General features: G+C 48.8%; 10 protein-coding genes and 1 non-coding gene across 11 annotated transcripts; 4 read left to right on the top strand and 7 right to left on the bottom strand.

The window, feature by feature from the left end:
- Nucleotides 1-66: 66 nt before the first annotated feature.
- Nucleotides 67-2,906, bottom strand: FVEG_15925 (hypothetical protein; the record flags this gene model as incomplete). The annotated part of the gene is made up of 2 exons (XM_018905157.1): nt 67-2,140; nt 2,200-2,906. 2 exons carry the CDS (start codon nt 2,904-2,906, stop codon nt 67-69), a joined length of 2,781 nt encoding a protein of 926 aa, XP_018752312.1.
- A 136-nt stretch (nt 2,907-3,042) lies between these two features.
- Nucleotides 3,043-3,931, bottom strand: FVEG_15924 (hypothetical protein; the record flags this gene model as incomplete). Its single annotated transcript, XM_018905156.1, has 2 exons — nt 3,043-3,750; nt 3,812-3,931. The coding sequence occupies 2 exons, from the start codon at nt 3,929-3,931 to the stop codon at nt 3,043-3,045; spliced, it is 828 nt and encodes a 275-aa protein (XP_018752311.1).
- Nucleotides 3,932-4,775: 844 nt separating this feature from the next.
- On the top strand, nt 4,776-7,842 carry FVEG_06703 (hypothetical protein). Its single transcript, XM_018895103.1, has one exon. The coding sequence runs from the start codon at nt 4,809-4,811 to the stop codon at nt 6,162-6,164; it is 1,356 nt and encodes a 451-aa protein (XP_018752310.1). The 5' UTR covers nt 4,776-4,808; the 3' UTR covers nt 6,165-7,842.
- Nucleotides 6,282-8,773, bottom strand: FVEG_06702 (hypothetical protein; the record flags this gene model as incomplete). The annotated part of the gene is made up of 5 exons (XM_018895102.1): nt 6,282-7,605; nt 7,656-7,745; nt 7,821-8,000; nt 8,048-8,245; nt 8,295-8,773. 5 exons carry the CDS (start codon nt 8,771-8,773, stop codon nt 6,282-6,284), a joined length of 2,271 nt encoding a protein of 756 aa, XP_018752309.1.
- An 840-nt stretch (nt 8,774-9,613) lies between these two features.
- FVEG_06701 (oxidoreductase) lies at nt 9,614-10,650 on the bottom strand (the record flags this gene model as incomplete). The annotated part of the gene is made up of 4 exons (XM_018895101.1): nt 9,614-9,950; nt 9,993-10,358; nt 10,408-10,527; nt 10,583-10,650. 4 exons carry the CDS (start codon nt 10,648-10,650, stop codon nt 9,614-9,616), a joined length of 891 nt encoding a protein of 296 aa, XP_018752308.1.
- Nucleotides 10,651-10,907: 257 nt separating this feature from the next.
- On the bottom strand, nt 10,908-11,951 carry FVEG_06700 (cysteine sulfinate desulfinase; the record flags this gene model as incomplete). The annotated part of the gene is made up of 3 exons (XM_018895100.1): nt 10,908-11,483; nt 11,528-11,645; nt 11,692-11,951. The coding sequence occupies 3 exons, from the start codon at nt 11,949-11,951 to the stop codon at nt 10,908-10,910; spliced, it is 954 nt and encodes a 317-aa protein (XP_018752307.1).
- A 502-nt stretch (nt 11,952-12,453) lies between these two features.
- FVEG_15923 lies at nt 12,454-12,525 on the top strand. Its single transcript has one exon. It is a non-coding gene; the product is annotated as a tRNA-Thr (tRNA).
- A 237-nt stretch (nt 12,526-12,762) lies between these two features.
- Nucleotides 12,763-15,686, bottom strand: FVEG_06699 (hypothetical protein). The gene is made up of 2 exons (XM_018895099.1): nt 15,179-15,686; nt 12,763-15,130 (listed from the first exon to the last, which is right to left on the bottom strand). The coding sequence occupies exons 1-2, from the start codon at nt 15,279-15,281 to the stop codon at nt 12,984-12,986; spliced, it is 2,250 nt and encodes a 749-aa protein (XP_018752306.1). The 5' UTR covers nt 15,282-15,686; the 3' UTR covers nt 12,763-12,983.
- A 1,896-nt stretch (nt 15,687-17,582) lies between these two features.
- Nucleotides 17,583-18,375, top strand: FVEG_06698 (ubiquitin carboxyl-terminal hydrolase L3; the record flags this gene model as incomplete). The annotated part of the gene is made up of 2 exons (XM_018895098.1): nt 17,583-17,958; nt 18,005-18,375. The coding sequence occupies 2 exons, from the start codon at nt 17,583-17,585 to the stop codon at nt 18,373-18,375; spliced, it is 747 nt and encodes a 248-aa protein (XP_018752305.1).
- A 266-nt stretch (nt 18,376-18,641) lies between these two features.
- Nucleotides 18,642-21,490, top strand: FVEG_06697 (hypothetical protein; the record flags this gene model as incomplete). Its single annotated transcript, XM_018895097.1, has 4 exons — nt 18,642-18,645; nt 18,690-18,884; nt 18,932-19,589; nt 19,656-21,490. 4 exons carry the CDS (start codon nt 18,642-18,644, stop codon nt 20,833-20,835), a joined length of 2,037 nt encoding a protein of 678 aa, XP_018752304.1. The 3' UTR covers nt 20,836-21,490.
- Nucleotides 21,083-25,712, bottom strand: FVEG_06696 (hypothetical protein; the record flags this gene model as incomplete). Its single annotated transcript, XM_018895096.1, has 4 exons — nt 21,083-22,660; nt 22,703-24,244; nt 24,288-25,360; nt 25,403-25,712. 4 exons carry the CDS (start codon nt 25,710-25,712, stop codon nt 21,083-21,085), a joined length of 4,503 nt encoding a protein of 1,500 aa, XP_018752303.1.
- Between the last annotated feature and the right edge of the window lie 1,958 nt (nt 25,713-27,670).

Genomic DNA, 27,670 nt, shown 5'->3' with positions numbered 1-27,670 from the left:
TGAACCATCCCCTGTGCGGTGGCCACTGAATTCCTCAACGATCGAATTGGCGTCGGCCCCTTCATCTTAAAGTAACCGAACGGCTTGCTCATGCCTTTTGACCAAGGCATCATGGAAGCGATCACCGAAACTCAAGTCAACACCAGCTTGAATGAATTTCGTAATAGCGGATACACTTCCAACTGAAGCTGCGACCTCAAGAGGCCGAAGTAGCTCCTTCAAACACTCGCTCTGCATAGAATAATGCTTGCCAGCTTCTTTCAACAAAATTTGAGGAATATGCCTATGCTGCCAGAGCAAACGGTTATGTAGCTTTTCAACTACCCAAGGGAAGTCGGGAAACATTCCTCCCATGTCGTGGCTTACTGCCTCTGAAAATACTCTCAGGACATGTTGATTATGATCTTTGGATGCGGCTCTGAGGGTAGCAATCTCAGCAGTATGGGCATGATTTACCATGGCATTAAGAAGAGTTGTTATCACTCTCTGATGACAGCCTAATAATGCCCTAACAAAGGCTTTCCCAACATATATGGATGTAGTAACTTTGAGCTCCTTTTTAAGATCCAAGACCTGACTGAGGTCAAACTCATTGTTAAGTAGTATCTGTATAACATCCTCATTTCCCGAATGCGCTGCAACAACAAGGCAATTGCGGTGAATTTTACAATTGTCTTCCGACCAATCAAGTTTCAGGTAGTCATTCTCGTAATACTTGTATTTGAAATCGATCGGGCGGTCTGCCTGTGCACCTCGAGAGACAAGGAGCCGAATAATGTTAACACGTCCAGCCTCGCACGCCTTCAGTAGGGCATTATTTACTTTGCTTATATCATAGCCATCTGGCGCAGAATCGAGTAACCGTCGTACAAGTTGGATTGTACCTCGAAAGGCTGCCGTTTCCAATACGTGGTCGTTGATAGGTTCAGCCTCACAGGCACCCCAGCTCGTGAGGAGCTCGACTATCGCGGTTTGGCCATTTTCGACAGCACGTAGAAGAGAATCCTGCATTCTGGCATGATTTCCAGCCTTGAGGAGATCTTCTACAATCGCCAAGTGGCCATTTTGAGATGCCACACAAAGAGCAGAGACGAAATAACTCCTCCCTTCTAAGGTATCTCCGCTTAAGTCAGCTCCTGCTTTGATTAGCTTTCGTACAAGCGCGGTGAATCCCGCTTTTGACGCCTCATGAATAGCACTTCTGCCGTCATCTAATACATCAGGACTAACACCATAATCCAGGAATACCTCAGCAACTTCCGGATGCTTATTGTCAATTGCCCACATCAGACAGGCTTCTTTATCCTTAGCCGGAACGTTGAACTTGGGATCTTCCATCATATAGGCGACAGTGCTGTGGAGCCCACCTAGACAGGCTTTAGAAAACCCGTCTTCGACTTTACCATAAAACCCTATTCTTCTGTACAGTCTTTTACCCCTTGGCCCAGAGGAACAATACCAGTCATCTGATGGCTGTTGGGAGATACGATAAAGTTTCAGAACACTTGATCTACTGAATAAAAGCCTGGCTGTCATTTGAACAATTTTCTTGACAGTCTGTGCTCTCCTGGCAAATTCACACCAGATGTTTTCCGCACGTATGGCTAAGGGAAAGTCGGCACGAACACGATAGAGGGGATCTTTGACATCATACAAGTAACTGATCAATGTCTCAGTAATAACAATCGCAGTATCCAGTTCACAAAAGGCATCTAGCTTTGTCAGATACTCCTTGACGGAAAAGTGTGTGAGATGCACTTCTTTCCCACGGCACATGTCGCCCATTTCATCAAGACCCTCATCTGTGTCTGTTACGATGTGTATCATACCGGGACAATATCTTTCAATATGAGAAAAGTTGAAAAGTCTATTTTCAGGGTCAAACCTGAGTCGGTCGTGATACTGGTCTGGGCGTGTGGCTAGAATCTCGACTGCCTCGGCCAGACTCAGAGGTCGCTCGCAATTCACTGCGAATCGTAACAGACGGATGGAGACATTTTTGTATTGAGGAGGTATGCTTTCCATCATGCGGTCGTATGTCTTGGGTAGATCCCGCGGTAAAGACACGAGAGCTTCACGGACAGCATTTGGAGTTAGACACGCCTCGAGAGTATCCATCTGACAAGCTGCCCATCGAAACCTAAATATGATCAGCACTTCTATACCAAGTTTATCTTTGATATTTTTCATGTAACATACATTCCATCTGCCCCCTCTCCAACTTTCGTACAGATATCGTTGCGTAATTCTTCACTCAGAGCTTTCTCCATGAATCCTGGGTTTGTATCGAGGACCGAACGAACATAAGACTTTATGTCACTGTTTACAGAGGTATTGTCTAGGCTTATGTAATTCTCCTTTCCAAACAAACGAAGTGTCTGAGATTGAATGTCGTCTTCAGGTCTGGCGGTTAGGAGGAACTGCACGTTTTCCACTGCAAACTGCCCGATCCATGGGAGAAGTGAATCCCTTGATTTACACTCATCCAAAGCGTCAATGAGGATAAAAGCGCGATCAAAGGTCCTCAGAATAGACTTGATGTATGTCTCCAACTGTAACTCATCTGGAGATTTCGAGCCTTTGTCGTGAGTCATGAATAGCTCATAGAGCTTCGCTAATGCAACCTCCCCTCCAGATTGGCAGAGTTGGAATGCTAGTGACCTGATAAGTCCATCCAGATGTTGTTTCTCAGCATCGTTGAAGTCGAAGTAGTATGCTAGTGTAGGGATGCCACTTGTATCATTGAAATACTCAAAGATGCGAGAGCTTAGCACTGTTTTCACGGAACCGGCCAACCCGTGGAGCCAGAGATGTTTTCGCGAGCCTGTTTTGAACTCCTGGAAAACCTGACTGTGAATAAACCACAGACCAGAACCAACATGACGGCACTTCCTGGCCGTGGCCATATTTGTCGAGTGCCTGGGTGGCTTGAGCCAGCGTTCTAAGTCTGAGGACCACTTCTCTCTTTGCATGGAATTTACGGTCTCACTCGTGCCTTTCACGCTTGCAGTAATGCTTTGCAGATCTTCTTTGACTATAAAACTACTTAGAGATTCTATATTTTCTTGTCTCAAATTCTCGTTCACTACTGTCAAGAACTTTAACAAGAGGCTTCTGATGTTGTATGTTGGTTGGTGAAATCTTCTGAAGCAACTCCTTCGCATACGCTGCAGCGGTCATGGCTGCAAAATCCTGCCACTCATCGTTCTTGTGTGTGTCGGAATAGTCGCAGATCCCACGGATAATTAGACAGGGGAAGTGATTCATCAAACCAGCTGCTTCCATCTCAAAGCACAACACGCCCTCCTCCTTGGCTAGCTTATCCCGGATGATTGCGTCCCTCATGAGCTTGTCAGAGCTGGCAATCAGACCACAATGGATCATCGGTTCATCGCCCGTTTCGCCTCGGGTCTCCCAGGTGATGAGCCTTTCTTCGCCACAGTTGTCTTTACATGCTGCAGACACTGGGGATTCTCGATGAATGTGACTTGATTCATAGAGTCTGTCTTTCGCTGCTGAGGGACGAGTATACCATTTCTTGAGGCGATGGCGTTTATTGAGCGCTTCTTCGATTCTTTTGTTCAGTTCAAGGCCTTTTTCTCTATAATCCGCTTCTAGTAAATCCACAGCTGTCCTCAGAAGCTGGGGCGGCTGATTCAATGATTCGGTCAACTGGAACTCTTGGTGCTGCACTGCCTTGCCGCGGGCGTGATGAAGGACCCCCCCCTTTATCTCCTGAAGGGACGCTGACTACGACATCTCCAAGACGAATATCATGCTGGGGGCTTGGAGCACCACCACCAATACCGACCATAAGCCCAACTCGAATATTGGGAAAGGTTCGTAACATGTCTCTGGCTACAGATGCAGCTGGGGCTATTCCGTACTCGGCTCTGGGTAAACATGCCACGACAACGTCATACGTCCCCATTCTCCCGAACGAATAACTGTTGTTGTCTCCAGGAGCTTGTGCTTCCAGTGTCACTTCGTATTCTTCATCGAAGAAGCTCCTCGCCGCAACTAGCTCTGTTGTCAAGGCGCAGATCCACCCAACAGTGTAGGTTGAAGGGTCCGCCTTTCTGTTGTCTGTTCGCAGAAAGTTGAGGTTTCTCGAGTGTCAACTATGAGATTAAAGAAATGGCTTGAGTTCTTCTATCTGATGGGAAGAAGGGGGTGATTATATAGCCCATGATGAGCTCTAGAAGATTCTCCGCTTGTTCAAACAAGCAATCGCATGCAAGGCAGCATACAAACATAGGATAAGAGATGGCTTTGTTGGAAGTTTTTGCCAGCTAGGCAACGAAGAAAGCAGTACTTGAGCCCAACTGTACTCACGGCACCTCATTGCTAATGACAAACAGACAGGATACCCCTACAGCTTTTTGTCTGTTTGGCGAATATTAAGGTGTCTAGATGAGATATCATCGGAATGGTGAAGCTCGCCTAAACCTAGGGGATGCTTCAGAGGAGTCTAGGTGTAAGCTTTATCAAATCTAGGCCATTCTTATCTGACAACCAACCTATGTAGACACTTGAGACGATAAGAATCAGTCACTTTGCTCAACCTCCAGTCTCTGGTTACATAAAAGCAAAATCCTAATCAAGCGCATAAACGGACTATATGTTAATTTTGAGCAGTTTATGATTGACACCAGTAAGAATCGGTTTGTTGAGGCGCATTCCCGTATCGGGGCAATTTAAGCGAGTTGCTTGTCGGTTAGTAGAATAACCTTAGCGCGTAAGGCAACAGCAGACCGCATCAATCAAGGGACAACAATCCAGTATTGTCACCTCGACAAATATCCAACATGGAAGCTGAACACACATTTTCTGCTGGTGGCACCAAACTCCCAATCGAGGTTGTTTTGTTGATTGTTGAGAATCTGCTCCCTCAAAATGATGCGACGCGACCGATCCTCCCCGCATCACATCCTATCACGAAGACACTCGTGTCTTTGACGACGGTGTGCAAAGCAATACATCCCACTGCTAGCAAACTCCTCTGGCAAAACTGTCTCTACATAGATACAAAGTCAAAACTTCGTAGGTTCAGACGATACATCTCGCAAAAGAGCCCAATCACCGGGCGGTCACCATGTGAAGCCTATGGCTCGACGAGACTATATCTCAGCCCGTTACATTACAAGTTTGACACTGCTTCTACTTATGAATCTGTCGCCCCGTCTGTTCGCCGTGGTAAGGAGAAACCTGGCCGTATGAGCGACGGCTCCGACAGTGACATGGAAAGTGATCAGAGTGAAGAATGGACCGATGGATCACAACCCGGGAGTCATCGCGTACCTCGTTCAAGATCTCCTGTGGATGATGGATATTCTGTGTACTCAACGCATAATTGGAGAGACGCACCAATGCAGGACCTTCGAACGATCCACATTCTCAAAGACGTTCTCATTACTCTTGCACCAGTCCTCAAGACCATCATCGTGGATATGCCCTTGAGAGATTTAAGTCCTACACAAAACAAAGACATCTTGGAGCCCCTCAGACAGGGGTTCGAGGCTCTGGTCAACATCGAAGAACTTATCAGTGTTAAAGACGAATTATACGTTGATACGGATACTGAAGTTATACAACCCCATGTCTTTATCAAATGGCCGAAACTGCGACGTTTATGTCTGTACAACGTCATGGCTGCGGATACATTCTTCGAAGATATGGCCTCGTGTCCCCAATTAGATACGGCTGTTTTCGTACGGCCTGATCTCGCAGATGATGTCAAAGGAGAGTGGGCGGTGGCCTGGGCCAAAATCAACCTCCGAGAAACGAAGGATGACGGTTCAGTATATAAAGGGCCCAAGATCTCAATGGCTTTCTGCGACTGGCCGCCCTACCTATATGACTTCAGTAGCAAGATACCTCACTGGCAAGAAGTTGACCCTGACAACAAAATCACTGTTTCAACCGTGGCTACGCATGAAAGATACGATAGAAGATCAAGAAGAAGGGGGCCCATTGCCTCATGTCAGGATTGGATCAGGGATCACGCTTTGAGAGGTACGATTTGGAGTGAAGTTGAGAACAAGAGCCAGCCTTTTACTCCACCAATAATGTTTGAGGAGGGACAGGATGAAGAGGACGATGATGAATGGGTTGATGACGACGATGGCGAGGATTGGAGTGACGATAATTCCGATTTATGGTGATGAATCTTACGAATTAAAGAATTTCGGCAGACCTTCACTACCTCAAGCTTATTCTGTTGGTCAAAGTGGCACTCAAAAAGTCCTGTCAATTTCTCGGCAGCTCTCAATTCTCCATGCTTACTGGGGCTTGTCCTTGGCCTCATCGACCTGCAACTCAAAGAAACTCTCAATCAAACTCAACGTGATCATAGCACTCGAGAACAGAAGCGAAACCTCATCACCAAACTTGACATCCTCCAACGGATCCCTCACCAACTTTGCATCACGATCAGCATCCAGCTGTCTCTTGGGCATCTCCTCCGGCAACGGGTGGAACGGAAGACCAGATGGTAGCTTCTGCGGCTCTTGAGGCTTGTCATCCGGAAATCCACCAAAGACATCACCGCCTTCTTCGGGAGTATCGGGTTCTTTACTCAAAAGCTCAATGGCTTTCTTGTAAGCTTCATTGTCGGGTTCTTGCTTTTGAAGACCTTCAAACATCAGATATACTGCGCGGATGACACTCTCGAGGGCGCCGACAATCCATGCGTGGTGGGAAGAGGAGGCTTCGCCGATGAGATACAGTTGACCGTAGGCGTTGGGCTTAATGATCTCTGACCACATGTTGGAGAACTGGCTCGGGCCGAAGTATGCAAAAGCACCAGACATGTTCTCGTCTCTGTACCAATCATACGCATGATGGTCCTGATACTGATCCTTCAGAAGAGCGAGAAGCTGATCGTATGTGTAGTCGCTCTGCTTTGAGTGTAGCAGCGCAAGATCGTGAAGAAGCACAGAGAGGAGCTGCTCTTCGTTCTTGGGCGTCTCGGGTGAGATCAGAGATCCAATGCGCTGTGCATCCTGACCCCAGGTGTACGAGCACAGAAGCACAGCAGGCTTGTTAGGGTCCCAATCCTGGCCCTCGTTTGACTCAATGTTGTAGGACGGATACACACAAACCCGAAGAGGAAGATCAGTATGCGCAATACCACCCTTCTTGATGTTGAACGGAGGCTTCTGCCACCACGCCGTCTCAAACTTGATACCAACCTTGCACGAAGCACCATATCCCAAAGCCCGAATAGCTTGCTTGGTGCCCCAGAGAAGGCCCGCATCCTTGAGATCCATTCTTTGAAGAGCACCGAGCGTTGTGCTATTGAACACAGCAAAGTACTCCTTTTCCTTGACAACCTGGTTTTTATTAATGCGGAGTTTCATCGACGTGAAGTCCTTGGGCTTGCGCTTCTTGCGCTCTTCAACCTGCGCGTCTATGGCGACAACTTGGCTGTTGTATTGGACGGGCTGTTTGATCATTTTTGCCATACGGTGCGCGATGGTTTGGGCGCCTCCATCGATACACCACCAGTAGTTGGTGGGTTGGCCATCGATTGGTTTGGGAGTTGCGAAGTCGAGTTCTTCAAGAACGCATTCTGTGAGGGACTGGTCGTACCAGCCAGTGCCACTGAGGAGTGTCAGTACAGATATCTACCAGGAAACCTTGGGGCCACTCACTATGTGGCAGACTCGAGCCACTCAATGGTGTTGTAGTTGTACCCCGGGCCCTCGGGAATGGGACCAGAATTGTCCTTGGGTTTGCCCTCCCTCTTCTTTCTGTCACCATCTCCCCTAACACGGCGTCAGCGTACTACAGTCTCCACTGGTGCTCTGGGTACTCACGAAGAGAGGAACTGACGAGTGCTAAGCTTATCAGCCTCCATCAGGAGGGCCCAAAGCTTGGTTGTCTCGGGTCCCTTTTCATCATTCTCATCAACGGCTTTCCTGAACTTCTCTGCAGCCACCTTGATGAAGTCTTCCAAAGCCTCACTGACTAGGTCTGAAGGGTTCACTTGGAGTAGGCTATATTATTGTTAGTGACCTGCCACGAATGGAATAAGTTGACGCACTGAACGGGGATCTTGGCTTTATCAGGAAGACCCTCGTTGATCTTGAATGGGTCATTCGCTTCAGCCGTCCAGACATTTCCGACACCGGAAACATCATTGAAGTATGTCGGGCAGACATTGTCCTCATCTCCGATGTAGTATGGGATCAATCCGCCTTTTCCTGGCTTGAGGCCGATGTAATTGAACAACTGGAAGGTCCTGCGGCATGTCAGCGATCGCGACACCGAAGATCCCTTGAGAGACTTACCTCTTCATGATAGTGTTGTTGGGGAATCGCATCGCTCCAACATCATAGTAATCATGTTCACCATGCGAAAACCGATGCGTATACAGCCTTCCTCCCAGCCTATTCATCTTTGCAGCCTCCATGATGTCGTACTCAATCTTCAGTCCCTCCTTTTCGCACTGCTCATTCAGCCAGTCGAATACCATGGCAGTGAAAAGTCCAGCGACACCAGCGCCGATGATACCAATCTCAAGATGGTTGGACTTCCTGGGGACGAAGCCAACACCAGTGAGCTTCTGGGTCTTGTCAAGAATCTTACTGACACCTTCATCTTCGTGTACTTTCTTTGGGAAAAGCTCAGGATGCTCTTGTTGGGCTTGGATGACGCGCTTGGCAGCGGCTTGAACATCGTCTTCGAAGCCTTTTTGGGCGACGTGTCGTGCCCACATGTGCTTGAAGGCACGGGTATGGAGGTGATGTTCTTCAGCTGGGAGAGACATGGTGAAGACAAATTAGCAGTCGCAGACGGGCTGTTTCGTTTGAGAAAGACAGTCTTGTTTGTTGGGGACTTGTGTTCTATTTATGCAGAACTATTGCCAGCTAGCCTGGCCATGGAGGTTCCCATCCGGAAAGCTCCATCACAACACCAGCAAAGTGGCTAGCTGAGCCAAGCAATGTGATAACAAACGATAAATCGATTATCTTCTAGCAAACCCCGCTCCAATTGAGACTCTCGTCGCATACCGTGATGAAGTTTCCCCGCAGATGACTGCGCGTCTTCCTACCAGTGCGTTCCATTCAAGCCTAGAACACCAGATCTCACGGGCCGTAGCCGTTCCTAGCGGCATCAATACGAACCAACGGCCCTCCAGCTCACAAAATAATTGGATGCTGACCAAACGTGGCTGGCTGGTATGAGACTATTGGCGACTAACGACTGATATGGCTATTGTGTTTTATGCTGGAGTTAGTGATGATGCTTCGTCTCGAGTGCATTAGACTGTTGAGGCTGAGAATTGAGGGGGATGCCTGTCCTGTTTAGACATGCAGACATCGGGACGGCCGTGGCTTATGTTGCATTCTCTGATTGAAGCGAATTTTGGAGTATGGTCAGCAGTGGCATAAGATTTACATTAGAATGGTCTTAAGTTCACCGCACTTTCAGCTCGGCATATCGATGATGGTAGAGGCTTACATATTGGTTGCGGCTGAAGCATCTGACAAGATGGCACGCAACACCATCTGCCTTTGCAGCAACTAGCTCCATCAATCTCAATCACATTCCGAAACACCATATTATTTACTTCAACTATTGAACTATACTGTACATCATACAGCCTCTAGTCGCCTAGCGGATAAGCGTGGAGGACCTGTCCATGGAACAACGTCGCATCCTTCGAAGCCAAGAAAACATAACTCGGCGCGATCTCACTCGGCTGTCCAACTCTTCCCAGCTGCGAATTCTTGCCAAATCCCTCCATCTGCTCCGCCGGTCGAGAAGCGGGCTGCAGAGGCGTATGCACTGGTCCTGGCGCCACAGCATTGACTCTGATGCCCTTCTTGACGAGCTGCTTTGACAGCGATTGTGTGAATGAAGTAATGGCCCCTTTTGTGGATGCGTAGTCTACCATGTGCGCTGTACCTCTGAACGCAACGGTAGACGTTGAGTTGATGATCCTACCCTGTTAGTCAAGCTCACACAATGAGGTGAATACTTACGAGCCACCCTTTTCCATATGATGAAGTGCATACTTCGTCATAGCAAAGATCTGAAGAATATTGCTCCGGAAAGTACTCTCCACATCATCCAGATCAATGTCCTTGAAATCCTCACACATGAACTGCTTTCCAGCATTGTTCACCAAGACATCAATCTTGCCATACTCATCAACGTGTTTCTGGACTGCATTCTTGCAGGTCTCGTTGTCCATGAGATTTCCGGCGAAGAGAAGACATTTGTGGCCTTCTTTCTCGACCATACGCTTGGTCTCCTCGGCGTCTTCTTGTTCTTCTGGGAGGTAGACGATTGTTACATCTGCGCCTTCGCGGGCGAAGAGGACTGCTACTGAACGGCCAATACCGGAGCTGTAGGGATCAGTGATGGGATTCTATGTGAGCAACGGCATGCGCTTACTCTCCGCCTGTGATGAGAGCTTTGGCACCCTCGAGCTTGTTGGCGGCTCTATACTCGTGAAACTCATTCTTGCCTTCGAGCTTAGTCGACTCGCTTGTAGGGTTCATGGCCTTTTCAGTTCTGTGATCTACTGTCAGAAAGGCACTCGAGACTGGTCAATTGATGGCGTGCGTACCCGGGAAGCTTCTGTGCCTGAGCCTCAGGAACAGGGTCGAATGAACCATCGTTACCAGCTTGAGACATTGTGAACAGAGTATTCAGTCAATTGATACAATTCTCTTATTACAGGTTCTCAACAAATGTGAGTGAATGAAGAAATTGAATGGTCATGGCATGTTATTTATATCTCAGAGCAATGATGTCAGTGTGCAGTGCATCCATCGAGATTGTCCAGCCCCATCGCGGGGTTACTTGGTGCATCATGATGGCATCACGATTTAGACGAGCCAATTGCTTGTCCAACCTCAACAAACCTACAAATCCCCCAAGCCCAAACAACTTCAAGGCCTGTAATTGACAACAGATCCAAACGTATCAGATTGTCCCCAAATTCCCTCCCTCAAGCACGACAGCTGCACAATCTGCGAATGGTCCACAAACAAATTAACATCAGTCCCAAACTCTCTAACATACCAATTAAACACTTTCGGATCCGCCGCCTCAAACATGACCTTCTCCTGCGGCAATTCCCTCAAAATCTGCTGAATCACATCCGTCCTCCAACTTTTAACATTCTCTGTGATGCCCTCGCTCTCAATCATGATACGCTCTACTCCAGCGTCGATAAAGCGCTTTCCCATATGGATTATCTTGGAGGGGTCAGATGTTCCGAGGGATGAGAGCTCAGAAGCTTCTGTGTCGCCGCCAGCGCCGAATTGAATCCCGCATTCGGGTTTGGCGATTAGACCAGCGGAGTGGACTTTGTCGACGATGCGGAGCCAGTCGTCTTGGGGGATGGAGAGGAAGCCTGATGAGATCTCGATAACGTCGAAGCCGAGTTGTTTGCACTTTTTGAGATATTGGTCTACGGCCCAGGCGGGATCGGATTGAAGAAGGACGTGTTCCATCCATCCGCCCTGAATTATGGTCAGTCATGCTTGAGATAGACGAAGAGACTTACAGTAGAGACGTAGACGTTGTACTCGTGAGCGAGATTGATGAGCTCCTTGAGCTTGTCCTCTGGGAACAGGGAGAACGAACCACCGGCGAACTTGAGTCCGTCGACATGATGGCCCATCCTTTGTATGTCAGTGTCTAAACATTCCACAATGTGGGCGAACTCACGTCTCAAGGACATCCTGCAGATACCGCTTCCCCATCACAGAGTAATACGGTCCCCGAATCTCAGTAACTCCAACAGACCTCGGCTTTGGTGGGCGGCTGTTGTGACGAATAAACCCGAAGCCTTTGTCCTTGTCTTCCAGCAGGATTGGAGGAGTCCCAAGTCGAGAGGACACTGAGAAGGACCTGGTAGCGGCCTTGGGGATTGCGGTTGAAGCTCGCCATGCTGCGCGGGTGGCTTTGAGCAAGCTGACATGCGACATTATAGTAGTTGTGACGACGGTTCTGCTTCTTAAGTCTCTGATAAGATTGTTCGTGTGATGTCTCAAGCTTGCGCAACATGGCTTCGGTGGTTTCTTAAACCATCACGTTGTACATGATATCATCATGATGCACTAGTGAGTTGCTGAGACTGCAACATGAACTCCAGGTTTGCGTCATATCATTCATTTACCGAGGTGTTATCATGGACAATATTACTGATAATACAGCGACAGTGTGGTCTCAGTATCCGGCTAGAAAATGACACCCCGTCCAGGTCGGAGCCCGGTCGCCGGATTTGTGGGGACCCTCCGGCCATCGCCGCCGGAATGCAATACGGAGCTCGTTCACCATATTGCGCAGGGGGGGTCAAGCTACGAATATGTAAATCCTGGTCCATGCTACCTGGCTGTTCTTCTGTCCCTGTTTTACACCGCGCCCACAAAGCGACTCATTGAGTAAACATATTGTTGTTTAACTCATTAGCGTTTAACAACTCATCCAGCCCTCTTGGCCAAGTGGTAAGGCGTCGCACTCGTAATGCGAAGATCACTGGTTCGATTCCAGTACGGGGCAATTCGATCTATTACTTTTGCGTGTCATCACAACTGATCATGATCTTTTTGTAATGTCTCTTTGTCGTTGGAATGAAAACTTTCCATTTTGGGATAATTTCCCTTTTTGGATGCGCAAATCGAGACGGGACGAGATGATTGCGCAGGCCTTATTGTGACTTCGGGTGATTGCATGACGGAGAAGGGTGATTCTCATGGGACTACTCGGTTCCGTCAATTGAGTTGATGAGAGAGAATTCTGCGGTATTATCGCATTCGAGTAACGAAGACATCACATCGAAGCATGCAAGTAATTGAACAAAGAAACAATGCGCATTGGTATCCATCGTTATGCTAACCCATCATCCATGACCAAACAATGCCTCCGTATATAAACGCCCAAATCATAATACAAAAGAAATCCTTCATACCATAGTATCCTATCCCTATCCCAAACTCCATGCTTCCTTCATATCTTCGTTAGTCCTCCACATCCGCCGCACACCCCTCATCCTCAACCCTCTCCTTCTGCTTCTTCCTCATCTCCATCGCCCTGCGCAGTTTAATCGCAGTCTGTATATCAACCTTTGCATCATCCGCCTCCGTAAGCCCATACTGATCCCACCCTATCTCACGAAGATCAATGCCCAAATCAGCGAGGGACACAAAGCCTGGTGCGACGGGAGCATCGCTCTCCCAGAATGAATCGGAGTCTTGGTCTTCAGAGGTAGAGACTTGGCGTTTTCGACGGGGTGTAGTTGTGCGGCTGCGGGATTGGCGGGCGCGGCGGGGTGTGGACTTGTTGCTTCGTGTGCGAGGGCTCTTTGGGCTTTTTGGTGTTTTGGGGCGTTTGGAGATTGGTGAGGGGGGGATTATGGGGATTGGGGGTGGTGAGGCGGGTGCTTTGAGGATGGGGAGGGGTTCGTATATGCCTGGGAGACCGTCGCCTGACATGCCGTAGTGGTCCTTCATAAGGAGTCCTTCGCCGTCGCAACGCTTCTCTTTCCATGCGACGAAGGAGTCTATTGAGTCTTCGCTTGCATCGGAGAGGTACAGATCCATGTCATGGCCGGTTGTTATGGGATGGCCGAGATGTTGCTCCACATCCATCCGTGATGGAACAAGCGTCTCGGCGGAATAGTCGTCACCAGGTGAGTTATGCTGAGTGTTTTGACTAGCTGCAGCGCTCTGCTGATGATCAGGACGCATCTTGATTGAAGGTGGCAGAGATGCATCGATAGATGTGCTTGGCGTGTGATGCCCAGCGGGGTATTGGATGCTTGAGAACCCAGATGACTGTGTTGTAGGAGTGATGTTTGCTTGTGAATTGACGTTTAGAGAAGATGTCCGCACTGGGATGTGTTCGTTTATATCATCCAGACGTTGGTTCCGTAGAGCAACGCTGGCCATGGTGCGAGATCGAGGAAATAGTTTGTCGATTGACGAAGAGCTCGATGGGCGTGAAGGTTGTGACAGTTCGCTTCGCGGATAAGATGAAAGAGTTGATCCTCCATGACATGATGCTGGACGAGGATGATGGACATCAATCCGGTCATATCGGTAGTTTGGTTCAAGGTATACACTTGCCCGCTTGTCTGGTCTGAACTGCGCTGGGATAATCGGACACGGCGCAGCTTCATCAAACGCCTCGTCCACTGTATCAATCTCAACACGGCCAAAACTCCTTCCTCGACTCCGACCTTCACTCGTCTTTGGTCTAGATCTTTGAAGTGGCGGTGGTGAAGATGACGTCTCGTATGTCAACTCACTGGATAGTGAAGGATGGAGACTCATAGGTCGAGGCTTGCGAGGTTGAGGTTCGGGTTCTGATGGAGAAGCGAATGCATTGAAGGACCTTCTCCGATCCCGCATCGATAATGTTCCTGGGTTGAGATTCGATTGCGATTTTCGTCGTTGTGTCTTCCCTGATCTTAGCAGATCGTTCCCAATTGATCCCGAAAATGATCTCCAAGCTGATGAACTCGATGGTCTCGACCAAGCCTCCCGTATCGTCCCCAGATCACCATGCGGAACGCCCGGCGCCGGCGCAGAATCATCCTCTTCTTCTTCCTCATACCCAAACGACTGCAGCTCCCTCCCCCCAGAAAGTCGATAAAACGCCTTTGCAGCAGCACTATTGAGGTTCACGCCATTTTCGCCAATATTCCTCTCCGCAACATCCTCCCCATACTCCCGAGCCCCCGAAGCAGCCACCCTTGATCTAAAATTCGAGGGCCTCAACTCCCCCTGCGCATCGAGAATATCTATAAACGAATTGCGCTTATCATGCGCTGAATCTGTCGAGCTCTCGCGACGATGGTGCGTTGGGATTGACGGTACGGGCGGTGGTCGTTCGCGACCTCGTGTTTGTCGCTCTGGAACACTCCATGCTGAATTGGAGCTTCGGATGCTTCGTGAGAGGGAGAGTGGGCGGGATGAGAGGCTGTTGGCTTGGTTTGGCGCTGTTGTTGGGCGCGAGGGAGATGGGCCTCTGAATCGGGGGACCATGGGAGGTGGCGCGGTTGGATCTTGTGATACCGTTGATAATTGGGCTTGGCTGCGTTTTCTGGCTGCTCGCTGCAGCTGATCCAATACGTTTGGACCATTTCCTGCGACTGGGTATGTTCCTGACGATGTTAGAGGGACTCGGTCAAAATATCTGCGGTGAAGGTTACCTTGAATTGGTGGGATTGAGGCTACAGTCGAATTGTACGCTTGACCCTTGAGCGAAGCCCTGTTTTGACTCTTTCGCGCAAAGATATTGCTAAAGAAGCCCATGATGATCGCCTTACCCTGCCATGCGGCAGGTCGGCATCAAAAAGATAATCGCTACGTTTTGAGAGATATCAGGGCAAAGGGACACCTCAGTGCTTTTTTAAAGATGAGATGTTGGCATTCCGATCTGAAATGAAAAAAGGGTACGCGCAATCGAGGCGCCGAAAGAGAAGGGAAAACCAGGCGCTTATAAGCGATGAATGTACCGTATCAAAACGGCCCAAGTGAAAACGTGAGACTAATGCAAGCCCCGTTGAACCAGAACCTGTTTGTGTCCTTGTGGCTTTAAAGTTTAGGAGGATGTGGTGGGAGGTCTTTTCGTTTTATTTCCTCGCTGTTTGGTTTGGTTTGGTTTGAGAAGCTTCTTTGGAAGGAAAAGGATAAGCTACATATCGTCCTTGGCCTAAAACAGACAAGATGCTTGGTTTTGGTTTTGGGGGGGGCAGGGGTGGATGACGCCAACGAACGAGAGGAAGGGATCCATGCAACCATGTTTGGAGTGGAGGGTGCTAGCGGAGAGTGACAGGCCACGATGGATCTAAGAGGGATGAAGAGTGAGGGGAGGGGATGATAGGCTAGAGAGTACGGGATGTTGTGTCTTGGTCGTGAATGAAGAAAATAATTTGACGTGAAGAATGTCTCGACACTATCTATGTCAGACATTCCATTTACAGGCTGAGACATGTTGACTTGTTTTTAGAAGAGATCGTCGACGGGAGAGTGGCCGATTAACCCCCAGGATCAATCACTCAGCTCAGGTCCAGGTCCAGGTCAGGGGGCGTCTGACTTGCATCACCCCTGAACCTGAGCCGAACTCTGTGTCCATCCATCCATCCCTGGACAAGCCTGGACCGATATGGACGGATGCAGGGACCACTATTCTTCCCACTCAGGGGCTTCAGCAAGTGTCACGGAAAATATCGCCAACAAATGAGATGTAAACATGATGAATCCTTCTCAAAGAGGGCTTGGTCAACTGCCATCTGGGGTTTAACCGACTGACGCCATCAAAACGGCTCCGAATCAAGCAGTGATAGACCGAGAAGCTGTGTGTGTGCTTTAGTCTACCTGATCTGATACACAGCCTGAAGTCTACGCAAACACCGATCGAGTCATGGTCTTGGACAAACGATGCAAGGAGATATAGGCGAACTCACAGACCCATTCCCCAACGCGCATAATTACGCTGTAGTATCGCATTGTCCGAGACAGAAATGTAATGTCGGCATCCGAGTCATTGGGTCCAACATCACAATAGCCTTGTCCACGTTGCATCGATACTCCCACGGGTTAACTGGGGACGGGCCGCTGCTGATTTTATTGAGTTTGATGATGGCCTCGTCTATTAAATTGCCGTGTTCCCTGTGTATATACGCGCTGGTTACCTGTTTGTATCGAATTGCTACCTTTTGTGTTTGAGTAACTGGAGTTTTTGTGAGATGTCCTTTGTCGTACGGACACGGACGGAGAAATTGACGGACTATTCGCGGTGAGCGAGGGTCACATTGTACGAGAAGATCTCAATCCTTGACTTGTCTTGTTAGTATCTTTAGCGTGAGTCCGGTTCCGCGCGTTGGGGCCAATTTGTGATCTTTTTATCTTTTATCTCTGTGCACGCGGGACAAACTCTTTATCAACGAGCAAAAGATGTGACAGATGCAAATCACCAGTCGAAGTGATGGTGTCATTGATGTTTATGTTTCTATAAACCTGGATTGCTATAACAGAAGGGTTACATGTCACTTTGCTTTTTTACTTGCAGCGACCCATGTAACTATAGATCGTTTCGGATCTGTTTCTCGCGTTGAGGTGACACAATCAAACTAGCAGCAGACTAAATATGGCAGCGCTGATCAAGAGACTAGCAGACTAGGAAAATAGTAGGAGAATGGGATCTACGGTCAAGGCTGATGATTGTCTGTGTCTTTGGTGGGATTGGAGGGACTAAAATGTCATTAAATGAGTGAGAGATAAACTCGGTCTGGTGATGGTTACCCTATAACTGTACGTACAGTAAACTCGGTGTGCTCGTCTGTGACGTTCTATAATGCCCATGTTGTAGCTGAAGGGTGTTTCATAGAATTTGCTTCTTTCGTAAGTCCTGAAACTGTTTGTATGGGCGTATGCCGAGGATACGCTGTAAGGCTACCTAGGTACCTTAGTGAGTGTTCAGGCGACGTCATCAGTAAACCACCCCGCCAACTCAACGTGGGGCATTTCTTCCTCCATCATCACCACCTTAACAATCACCAACTCACTCAAACACCATCACAACCTCACATTTCTCATCAGAAACCGCCAAAAATGTCTTCAACAACAGACCCCAACCCCTCCGACTCCCGCCCGGCCTTCATCCCCCTCGAAGCAAACCCCGAGCTCATGACAACCCTCATCCACAAACTCGGCGTCTCAAACGCCCTCGCAATGCACGACGTCTACTCCCTCACCGACCCTGACCTCCTCGCCTTCATACCCCGCCCCGCGCTCGCTCTCCTCCTCGTGTTCCCCGTCAGCGCCGTGTACGAGAGTCACCGCATGGCCGAGGATAGCCTGGCCGACGAGTACAAGGGCAAGGGGGATACGGAGCCGGTGCTCTGGTGGCCGCAGACAATTAGGAATGCCTGTGGACTGATGGGTTTGCTACACGCTGTCTGCAATGGAAATGCTAGAAGTTTCATCGGTACGTTTTTCACTTGAGGGTGTGGATGGGAGCTAATGTTTGGCAGAGGAGGATTCTACGCTTGATGTGCTGATCAAGAAGAGTATCCCTCTCGATCCCCATGGCCGCGCAAAAGTCCTCGAGACAACACCTGATCTCGCGACAGCGCATAAAGAAGCCGCTACACAAGGCGACACGCCCGCCCCCGCTGCAGAAGACGACGTGGAGCTACACTACGTATGCTTCGCCAAGGGCACAGACGGCGGACTGTGGGAACTCGACGGGCGAAGAAAAGGACCTCTTCGACGGGGGGATCTGGAGGATAACGAGGATGTGCTGAGTCCAAAGGGTTTGGCGCTGGGTGCGCTGAAGTTTTTGGAGAGGGAGGGTGGGGATTTGAGGTTTAGTGCTGTTGCGCTTGCTGGGTCTATGGATTAGGATTGATACCCAAGAGGTTGGACTGGAATTGAACAATAGTTTATTCTTCTCACGAAGACTAGAGAATTGTATCGTTGTTGGAGTAGAAGTTGAGGGGCTGTGGACACTTAGCGTAGTTATTTTGAGAAGCTGAAGAACAAGGCAGATTCTTGAAGCCACGTCTAATCTCAGCTCCCCACTTCAAGGCAGCGACCTTTAGCACCATATAAAACAGCAGATTCATTCACTTTCTGGCCAATCTTCAGTTCAATTCAATCATAAACATCATGCGTAAGTCTTACAAAAACAGTGATAGTCGCAAGCTAACATCTCAGGTATCGCAAGTTGGCTCTTGGGCGGAGGCCGTGAGCACGTCGGCCTCGTTCTAGGCAATGACGCCTCCGGCAAAACGACATTGCTCTACAGACTCAAGCTCAAAGAAGCCGTACAGACCCTTCCGACAATTGGATTCAACGTCGAAACTATAGACTATCCCAATGGAGAGAAAGTCACCCTCTGGGACGTTGGGGGTAAGTTATCCTCTGTAGACTGAGTTCTGTACTAACTAACAGTCTAGGCTGCGATGCTATTCGTCCTCTTATACGACACTACATTACCCAAGATCGCTTCCTAATCTTTATTCAAAGCTGCACAGACACAGAAGACGCCGAGCGCGTTGAGTTCTCGCTCGAGTATCTCCGCATGGGATTGAACATGATGCTTGAATACGAAGCAAAACACATGTTTATCATTTTCAACAAGCAGGACCTCCTCTCTGAAGAAGAACGACCCAAAGTCGTAAAAGATTTAAAAGACAAGATTGAAGCTGAGATTAAACCATATGCTGATAAGCTCGATATAAGGATCTTGAACACTCCTGGTCTAAGTGCCCTTGGGGGCTGTCAGGTTAATAATGTCATGGATGAGATACGAAAGACCCTTAAACCGAAGAATGCAGTGAAGGATACGAAAGCTGAGATTGAGATGAGGGAGAAGGGACCAGGTGAAGAGGAGCTTCGGAATAAGATTAGAACGGCTAATGCTCAGAGTGTTGATGCAAACACGTTCTGGGAGTCGTTTCTAGATGGGAGTTTAGAGGCGTGGGATCATTACACTCATCTAAGAGCAGGCTTCTTCATCATGCACGATTGTTTCGGTAAAGGAGTAGGATTGCTGGAGTGTGCCGATGAGTTTATGAAGCATTTGAATCGGCTACGGGAGGGTAATCCCGAGAGGTTTCGCAACACTGCGCACAAGCAAGTCACCCATCCACTCCTTATCACCAATAACTAACTCTTTAGAACAATGACGATATTCTGGCTTCATCAAATTCAAGTCGCTGCAATAGAATACCAAGCACGCTCCCACCCCGGCATATTCCCCTCGCGAGAAGCCTACGCCGACATCGTCTTCTCAGCACCTCATCTCATGAACTCCAACCTCTGGAGAGCACACTACTCCAAAGACCTGCTGTTCTCACCGCTGGCTCGTGCTAATTACAGTCTACCGGATTTACAGCCTCTTCCGACGATTAAACAGGTCACTTATACGCCTGTGCAAGAGAAAGTTGTACATGATGTTGATAGGCTGCCACGGTTTGCGTTTTCGGTGGTTCAAAAGACTTTTTCGTCGAAGCTTAGACGCGGAGGGATTGTCAAACAGGCCCTTGAAGCACTACAGTCTTCGACGATGCGTTTGAGAGCGGTGGATTCTTCGGTTCCTCCGTATTCAGAGACACAAGCGTATTTCTGGATTCAGATCATCCATGCTTACACCCGTTCCCTGGAAGTTGAATCGTCCGAAAAGCAATTCACCACTTACGAGGCGTTCAAATCCCTCTTCGATATCAATGGTGATGAGTGGAAGCAGTACTACTCCCAATCAACATGGGAGAGCATCCCCGCTAGAATGGCATTCGTCAACCCAGACAAGAAACCCCTCCCTAATATCTTCAACCTACCCTCCCAAGCAAGAAAAGACCTCGCTGTTTCACAAATGATAAACGCTACAAACAGCCGCTCAACAAATACACACCTTCCACCATCAGAAGATCTAGACTTCCAAGCAGCCATCCTCATCGACGAAGCAAAACTCATCCCCGAGTCTGAACTCAACGTCGCCAGCCACGCGAGCCTCATAACATTCCTATTCAACCGCCTAACAGAAAAGACGAAATCTACTATGACTAGTAAAAAGCGCGGTGATGCTTCGCTGGCTTCGTCGACGGCGCTGGAGATTGCGAAGTGGACTGGTTTGACGCAGGCTATGTTCTGGGTGCAGCAGATACAAATTGCGCTTGCGGGGCGGAAGGAGATGGGGTTTGAGGAGTGCATCAAGGAGAACTCGGTTTTGGCGTTTGGGGAGCTGCCGTTTGTGTATTACTCACCGCAGCTTTGGGGGAGTGTTGAGGCGAGGGATGGGTATGTCATGCCTGATAGACGGGGACTTTCTAGTATTGTACCTGGGAAAGTCAAACAGTGATGGATGGGTGCATTTGACATAGGGGTAGGTTTGGTTATCTATGGATCCTGGATATGAGGTATGTTACCTTGTCTATGGTCAACGCAGAGACGAAGCCTGCTCAGTCATGTCTGCCTCAACCATACACTCGAAGGAACAGTCTATCAACGTAACGCTTTGGATTGCTCTATAATCTTTGTCTACGCTTCTAACGCTGTAACACGCTTTATGTCTAAGCAATATCCTCGATTCTAATACCGACTCCAGCTCAAACAGCTGTTCCATGATCAACCTCAACATCCCCCCCTCCAAGCTGACAATCACACCCCAGAAACCTCTTCGCCGCCTCAACATCCTCCCCAAACGAATCAAGTATCTTGAGCGCCTTCGATGCAGCGCGCTGCTTGGAATATCGTCCACTCTCAGATGTGTCATCCGCGATAACCTTTTGATGCACCATAAACACAGCGCACATTTCCGTATCCTTCAGCGCCGCCATGCCTTGGTCTGCACTACATGGTACAGCCTCTGCGCTGATGCGCCAGTTTGTGCAACAGAGTTCCTGATGCATTTTCTTGGACAGAAAGGTGACTGGGTGTTTGTTCGCAAAAGTATCGTAGAGCCTCATGTCCTGGAAATATGGCTGGATGAATTTGGTGAAGAAATTCTCGACGACCGAGAACTTGTACTTTGAATCGACAAACATGGCTCCAACAAGAGCTTCAATCACATCGGCGTAAGCTTTCGGTGGTGAATCTACCTTTAGCCAGAAGTCCTTGCGCATGGGAGTCCCCTCTTCCTCTGCTTCCTTGCGGTCATTTTCTTCAGCAACCTCAAGTTCCACGACATAATCGCGAATCTGGCTGAGGAGGGTCGATGTGCTGGAGAGTAGGCATGGGTGCAGGCCAAGCTTTACACAAAGACAGCCCAGAAACTGGTTCGACACCATGGCCATCTTGTGCTCCGTCAGCCACTGAGGGTCTGCCCTGGGGAAATTTCGGTAGAGATAATCGACGATGGCCATGTCAAGAAGTGAATCGCCCAGAAATTCGAGGCGTTGATAATCTGGCACAGACTCATATGGCCAGGAAGGATGTTTAAAGGCACTCTGGACCAATTGTGCAGACCTGAACCGGTATCCTGTCGCTTGTGCCACCTTTTGTACAAGGCTGCGCTGGGAGGCCGATGCATTACCCTCCTGCCACTCAGGAACTTTGTAGGCTTTATAGTAATCCTTGAAAGCCTTCATCCTGTGGTTCTTGGACTTGGTCATTCGCGTCACGGCTTTAACAGCCAGATCCATGTTGCTATCCTTGCTTGTGAGATATGCCGCTCCAATGAGAGCCTCACACACATCAGCAACCGTCTTGTCGGCCAGATTATGCTTCATCGAAGTTTTCGGTGCCTTTCCTTTCTTGAGCGGAAGATCAGGATACCACGTTCGTCTGTCGAATGCTTTGGATCGTACAAACTCTTGAAGTTTGCGATCAACCGCATGATTGAAGAGGTTTTGGTTGCAAATGAGAAGCATGCGCTCGACGTGGTATTTACACTCATTTCCATCAGGCATGAGTGTGTAGATTGAGATAGTGGTAGCCATCTTGAGAAAACAGTCACCGAGGAATTCTAATCGTTCGTAATTGTCGCCCATGCCTGTTTGGAAATTTATCTGTTCTGTGTCATGTTCTCCAGAGTTGTCGCTGTCTTTGGTCATTGCCTCCAGTGCTAGTTCCGGTGGAATCTCGAGGCGAAGAAGATTGCATGCATCCAAGACAATGAGGACGGAATCTATTCGGTGAATGATTGCTGGAAATGCCATGGCCATAGAAACCACTTCAATGGGTAGCTGGAAAAATTAGACAAGCATCAAGGCAGGGATCTAACTTACAGGAGACACATTGAGAGGTTCTAGAATAATGAAACACTCCATGTTGACATTTTCGTCAACCTCAAACTCATCTAAAAGGTTCCGTCGTAGAGAAAGCAACTCCGCCTTGACAACAGGCTGGTCCTCCCGCCACTTCACCTTTTGGCGAGATTTTAAATACAGACTGTTACTGTATTGCATGATTGTCGGCTCCACAGACTTGTAAGCTCTGCTTCTTGATTCGGGGACTCCCTCGGGTGTAGGATCGGATGGCTTCTTCGTTTTGTCGATACCTTTGATTACAAGCTTGCGACCTCCATCATATGGATCAGTCACAAACTTGTTGATGAAGAAGTCTTCTGGCGCATTTTCCCAGTCGAGCACCTCGTTCTCCCTTACAAGATTGACCACATCCCAGTCAATGTGTGATCGAGTGTCCGGCTGGGGAGTGTTAGCGCAAGGTGCGAGGAGGTATGGATATTGGTCGGACGTGGTATCGTATTCTTTGCTGAACACATCGGCGAATACACGATGGGTGAATTTGGTCAATCCGTCCGCTTCTTCAGGGTCGAGTTGAAGAGACTCTTGGAAAGGCGTCAATTCAGCGATAGAAGAGTGTCCATTGCCAAAGAACAAAGGAACATCTGGCAGCTTTGGGATTGGCTTGCGCGAGAGAAGTATCAGCGACTTTCCGGTCATTACCTTTCTAAGGGCACCCCCGTCCTTGATGGTGATTGTAGTCGCAAAGCATTCGGTCCACTCTCCTCGTCCAGCCCAAATCTCTGGCCGTAATCGCATGTCGTAGTCAGCTTTCTTGTTTGAACTGACAGCCAGCCGTGCGTTCCGCATAGCGTGAACCTTTTTCTTGAATGTCGGCTGAAGATTGCCGTCAATGTGTTTGTCTCTGATCAGTATCTTGCAGGCTTCGAATGCTGCAGAACACTTGGCCATCAATTTGCTACGCTGCTGCGTGCCCTTTATAAAGTTGACCGGGGATTGGGATGGCATTACCACGTCGGCCAGATATCGATCGCCTGCCTTCTGTACTTGGTATTCGACTTTGGAGTAGCTGTCAGTTGACAAGTGAGAAGCAAATCTGGACAGAATTTCGAGACTGGCAGGAAACGTAAGGCGTGCCCCTGTCGAAGGTATCTCGTACACTTGATGCTGCATGCGCTCAACCGTCATCTCCATGTCCTCGTCTATCAAATTATCATGAAGTTTCCGGTCAGCGGAAAGAGAAAGACAGAACTTCTCCAAGGCTTGTGAATCTCTCAATGCTTGTTTCGCACTGCGAATATGCATCAAATTCCCTTCCTCCATCATCGTGATATATCGAGAGCGTGCTTGTCGGGCGCGTCCTTTGGATTGCAGATACTGGATGACGGAGTTGTAGAGATCGAAACGAATAACAAGGTCGCAATCTGGAACATCGATTCCCTCTTCTGCAACCGGTGTTGTGAAAAGGCAGTTGGTGTTGCCGTGCTTGAATTCGTGGAGTGCCAGGACTTGGTCTCGAAACGACATGGTGCCGAAGCTCGAACTAATTGATTGACAGCCGACCTGAAATTGTTAGCAGAGTCAAATGCGGAAGGTTAATACTTACCATGTATGCAGCGTTCATTCCTGGGATCCTCATGGAAGGCTGGCTATAGAGATCCGCAAGTAAACGGGCTGTGTATCGTTTCTCGACAAAAACAATGCAACGTTTGGTGCCATCAATCGTGAAAGCGTGCACCAAGATCTCGTGGAGACTTCTGACCTTGGCCGAGAGACCTTCAGAATTTGGGTTGACCGCACCAAATGTGTGAGCTCGGACAATTGCCTGGACACGTCGGACGGCCTCTGTTGCCTGATCTGCCCTTGTAACGGCGATGTCTCCAATGAATTCCCGACTTGTTCTGGCTGCGAGCCGTTCAGTCTCGAGATCTGTCATGGCAAGCTCCCAATAACGGTCGGCGCACCAAGTACCGAGGACTGACGATGCCTCTTTAGTGAACTCTAGCGACAACTTGAACTGTTCGTTGCGAGAAACCAGGGCAAAGATCTGGTCCCAGAGACGCGTCTTTGTATCGTCGGGAGCCTCAAGCCTACGGTAGTTGACAGTTTCTTCGGTTTGCTTCTGTCGGTGCATGGTCTCCATCAGCACCTCATCCGAAATGGTGGCGATCTGGCTGTCAAGCGACCTCTCAAGCTCTAGGGCAGTGTCTTTCACGTCCCTGGTTCGCGAATCCACCGGCGAAGCAGTCATTCCAAGGATTCGAGGTTTCTCGCCTTCGAGTTTGCGATAATACCCATCCATGATACGAGCATATGGGTGCTTCTTCTTGGTGTGGTGTGCCTCGTCGAAGATGAGGAGGTTTATTCGGGACATGGTGATGAAGCCGCACGTGAGGCAGTCGAGGAGGATCTGGGCAGTGCAGACTACAACCATGTTTTCGCCAAACTTCTCATCCCAGTATTCTTTGGTCTTGGCCATGCCTTTCATGTTGCCCACGAACTTGGTGACGGTGTGGGCTCCGAGGTTGCAGCTGAGGACGGCATGTTGCTGAACACAGAGGGCGACCTTTTCCACAAGGAAAAAGGCGACTTTCTTGGGTTTTCCGACGGCCCGCGCTTCAAGCTCCTGTTCGAGGTGATGTCGCAGCAGCAAGGCGGAGATGAGTGTTTTGCCAGTACCTGCACTGTTAGCACACCCCCGATTATAGTTCGTCAACATACCAGTAGGCAATACCACGAGGAGGTTTCTCTCTTTGGCGCGCTCGAACAGTTCAATCTGGTATTCTCGGGGCGACGCGATAATCTTGTGGCTCTCGTTCTGGTTCATTAGCTGGGCGAGGGACTGTTTATTGGGATCGCTGAAAGGGACAGCACTCCTCGCGGCGTCTCTCTGTGTCTTTTCTATGTGCGCTTGTAGAGCAGCTTGGTCTCGGAGCTTCTTTTCCGTCAACTTTCGAGGCTTGGAAGGGTTCACGATCAGGCGATATCGGTCGTCTTCGTCGTCAGTGTCGATGTACTCATGGTCCGACATGTTGAAGCGTGGAGAGCGACTGGTCAGGGTGAAGATAGAGATATTGCAAACATTCGCGTTGCGAGAGCGATCAAAAGAAGAGAAGAAGCACTTTATACTGATGATTACGGTGACAGAGACAAGAAAAGGATTGTCGGGGGTGGAAGGTGCCTTGAGGTGGAGGCTACTGAGGGATGCAGTTTGCGCGGGTGCTTGCATCAGTGTAACAACAAGAGCCCGCAACTCTCAATCGCGCCGTTTTGTTTCTACTGTACTACCCAGTCTTCAACTAACCACAATCCTAGAGGCAAGCAGAACAACACACAGGCTGACACTGCTTCGCAGAATCGAACACACACTCCCGCACGTCAAGCACATCGCGATCCTTCTAAGCAATTTTATTCAGTTATCGATTTACATACAGGGTACTCAGTTAAGGTTTTGTGCCTGACCGATGTCCTGCATGTCGGCACGGACCGACCTCATCACGTTGGGAATAGCAACTACATTCCCTGTAATACCAAAACCCCGGCCCAGATATCTCGCTGCAAACAATCTCAACTTCCCCCAATATCTGCAGCCCATTTCCTTCAAGGGTCTGCAAGGCCCCAGTCGAGTGTGCTTCCGTTCTTCCGTCCGCCTCTCCCAGGCACTCCTTAGCCTCATCAGCCAAGGTTAAGTTTAAAATCGCATGTGTGAACAGATCGATTCTTCACGGTGAATTTCTGACATCATGAAAGTTCGTAGAACCATCTCGCGATCCATAAAATGTGCTCACGCCAAACTAAGTCTCTACTCAGTAGGAAATTTTATATCATGCTGTGCGTTCTGACGTGGTGGCGACGCAAAAAAGTCACATTCCTGCCCAGGTTGATATCGACGACAGGGAGGACTGTGGCCAAAGCGAGGCCAATAGATGGTTTAACGAAAGTTCAGTTTGGAAATTCACGCAAAAACATCGGCACAGCCTCAGAACTGCTGATTTGTTTCCTAGTATTGAGTTTAGACGGAAATGTTTCCAACGTTATTGGCTACCAGTAGTTTTTCGACATGTCGACTGCAGCTGAGCCGCACCCTCGGCAGTGCCTTACTACATGACCTGCTGAATCGATCTGAGTCGATATATTCTGCTTTCCGCTCATTTCTACAAGTTTCTGATATGTTCCCTAATGATTGTAGATTTCTGTAGTTCTCCTTTTTTTCATCAATGCCGTGCTTTTATCAAACAAAATAATGATAGGAGACCAACCCCTGATATTTGGGGCGGATTGAGCAAGCCATCATTCGCATATGAAGCTCACACAGGAGACTCTTTGCCCCCGGGCGAACTCATTCTCCCCATCTGCTTGACTCAAGAGCTTGCAGCGTAGAGTTTATGCCTTCATCAAACATCTCGCTCGCACAGTGTCACCTCGGTGATATTCAAGCCATTATTGGCACATGAGGCTCACACCAGAGACTCTTTGCCCCCGTGAAAACTTTCTTCCCTCTGCTTGACGCAAGAAATTGCAGCGACGAACTTATACCTTCGTCAAATAACTCGCTCACAAAGTATCTTTCCACTTCTGGCTCAGGGCAAGGGCTCAGTGCGGTCCTAATACCATTAGAAAACCGCCCCAATACATTTGGTCTCCCTTGCCTTGTCCCCTTTATACTTCCATCAGTGACTCAACCAGAGAGTTTTCATAGTGAACGAATAGATAGATTATGATTCTCGGCGGCTCTCCGTGAGGCAAGTGACGCATATCTCTGTGTTCTTCCCATATTTTAGTTTTTGATGTCCATGTACTCCCCTCTCTACCAGGAATAACTCCGATTCCAAGTCGAAACACCATCTTAGGGCTCGAACTGAATGAAGCGGGCATTATCGTTATCCAGACTATAAGAATCCCCGTCCCCGTCAACTCTTGTCCTGTGGCAATCTCTCCAACTCTCTACTCTTTCACACATCACTATAATACGGGCAAGCCTACTACAAC

This window comes from Fusarium verticillioides, chromosome 7 (genome assembly GCF_000149555.1).
Source record: "Fusarium verticillioides 7600 chromosome 7, whole genome shotgun sequence".
Lineage (NCBI taxonomy): Eukaryota > Fungi > Ascomycota > Sordariomycetes > Hypocreales > Nectriaceae > Fusarium > Fusarium verticillioides.
The sequence above is the reverse complement of the archived record's forward strand: the minus strand, read 5'-3'. Positions and strand labels throughout refer to the sequence as shown.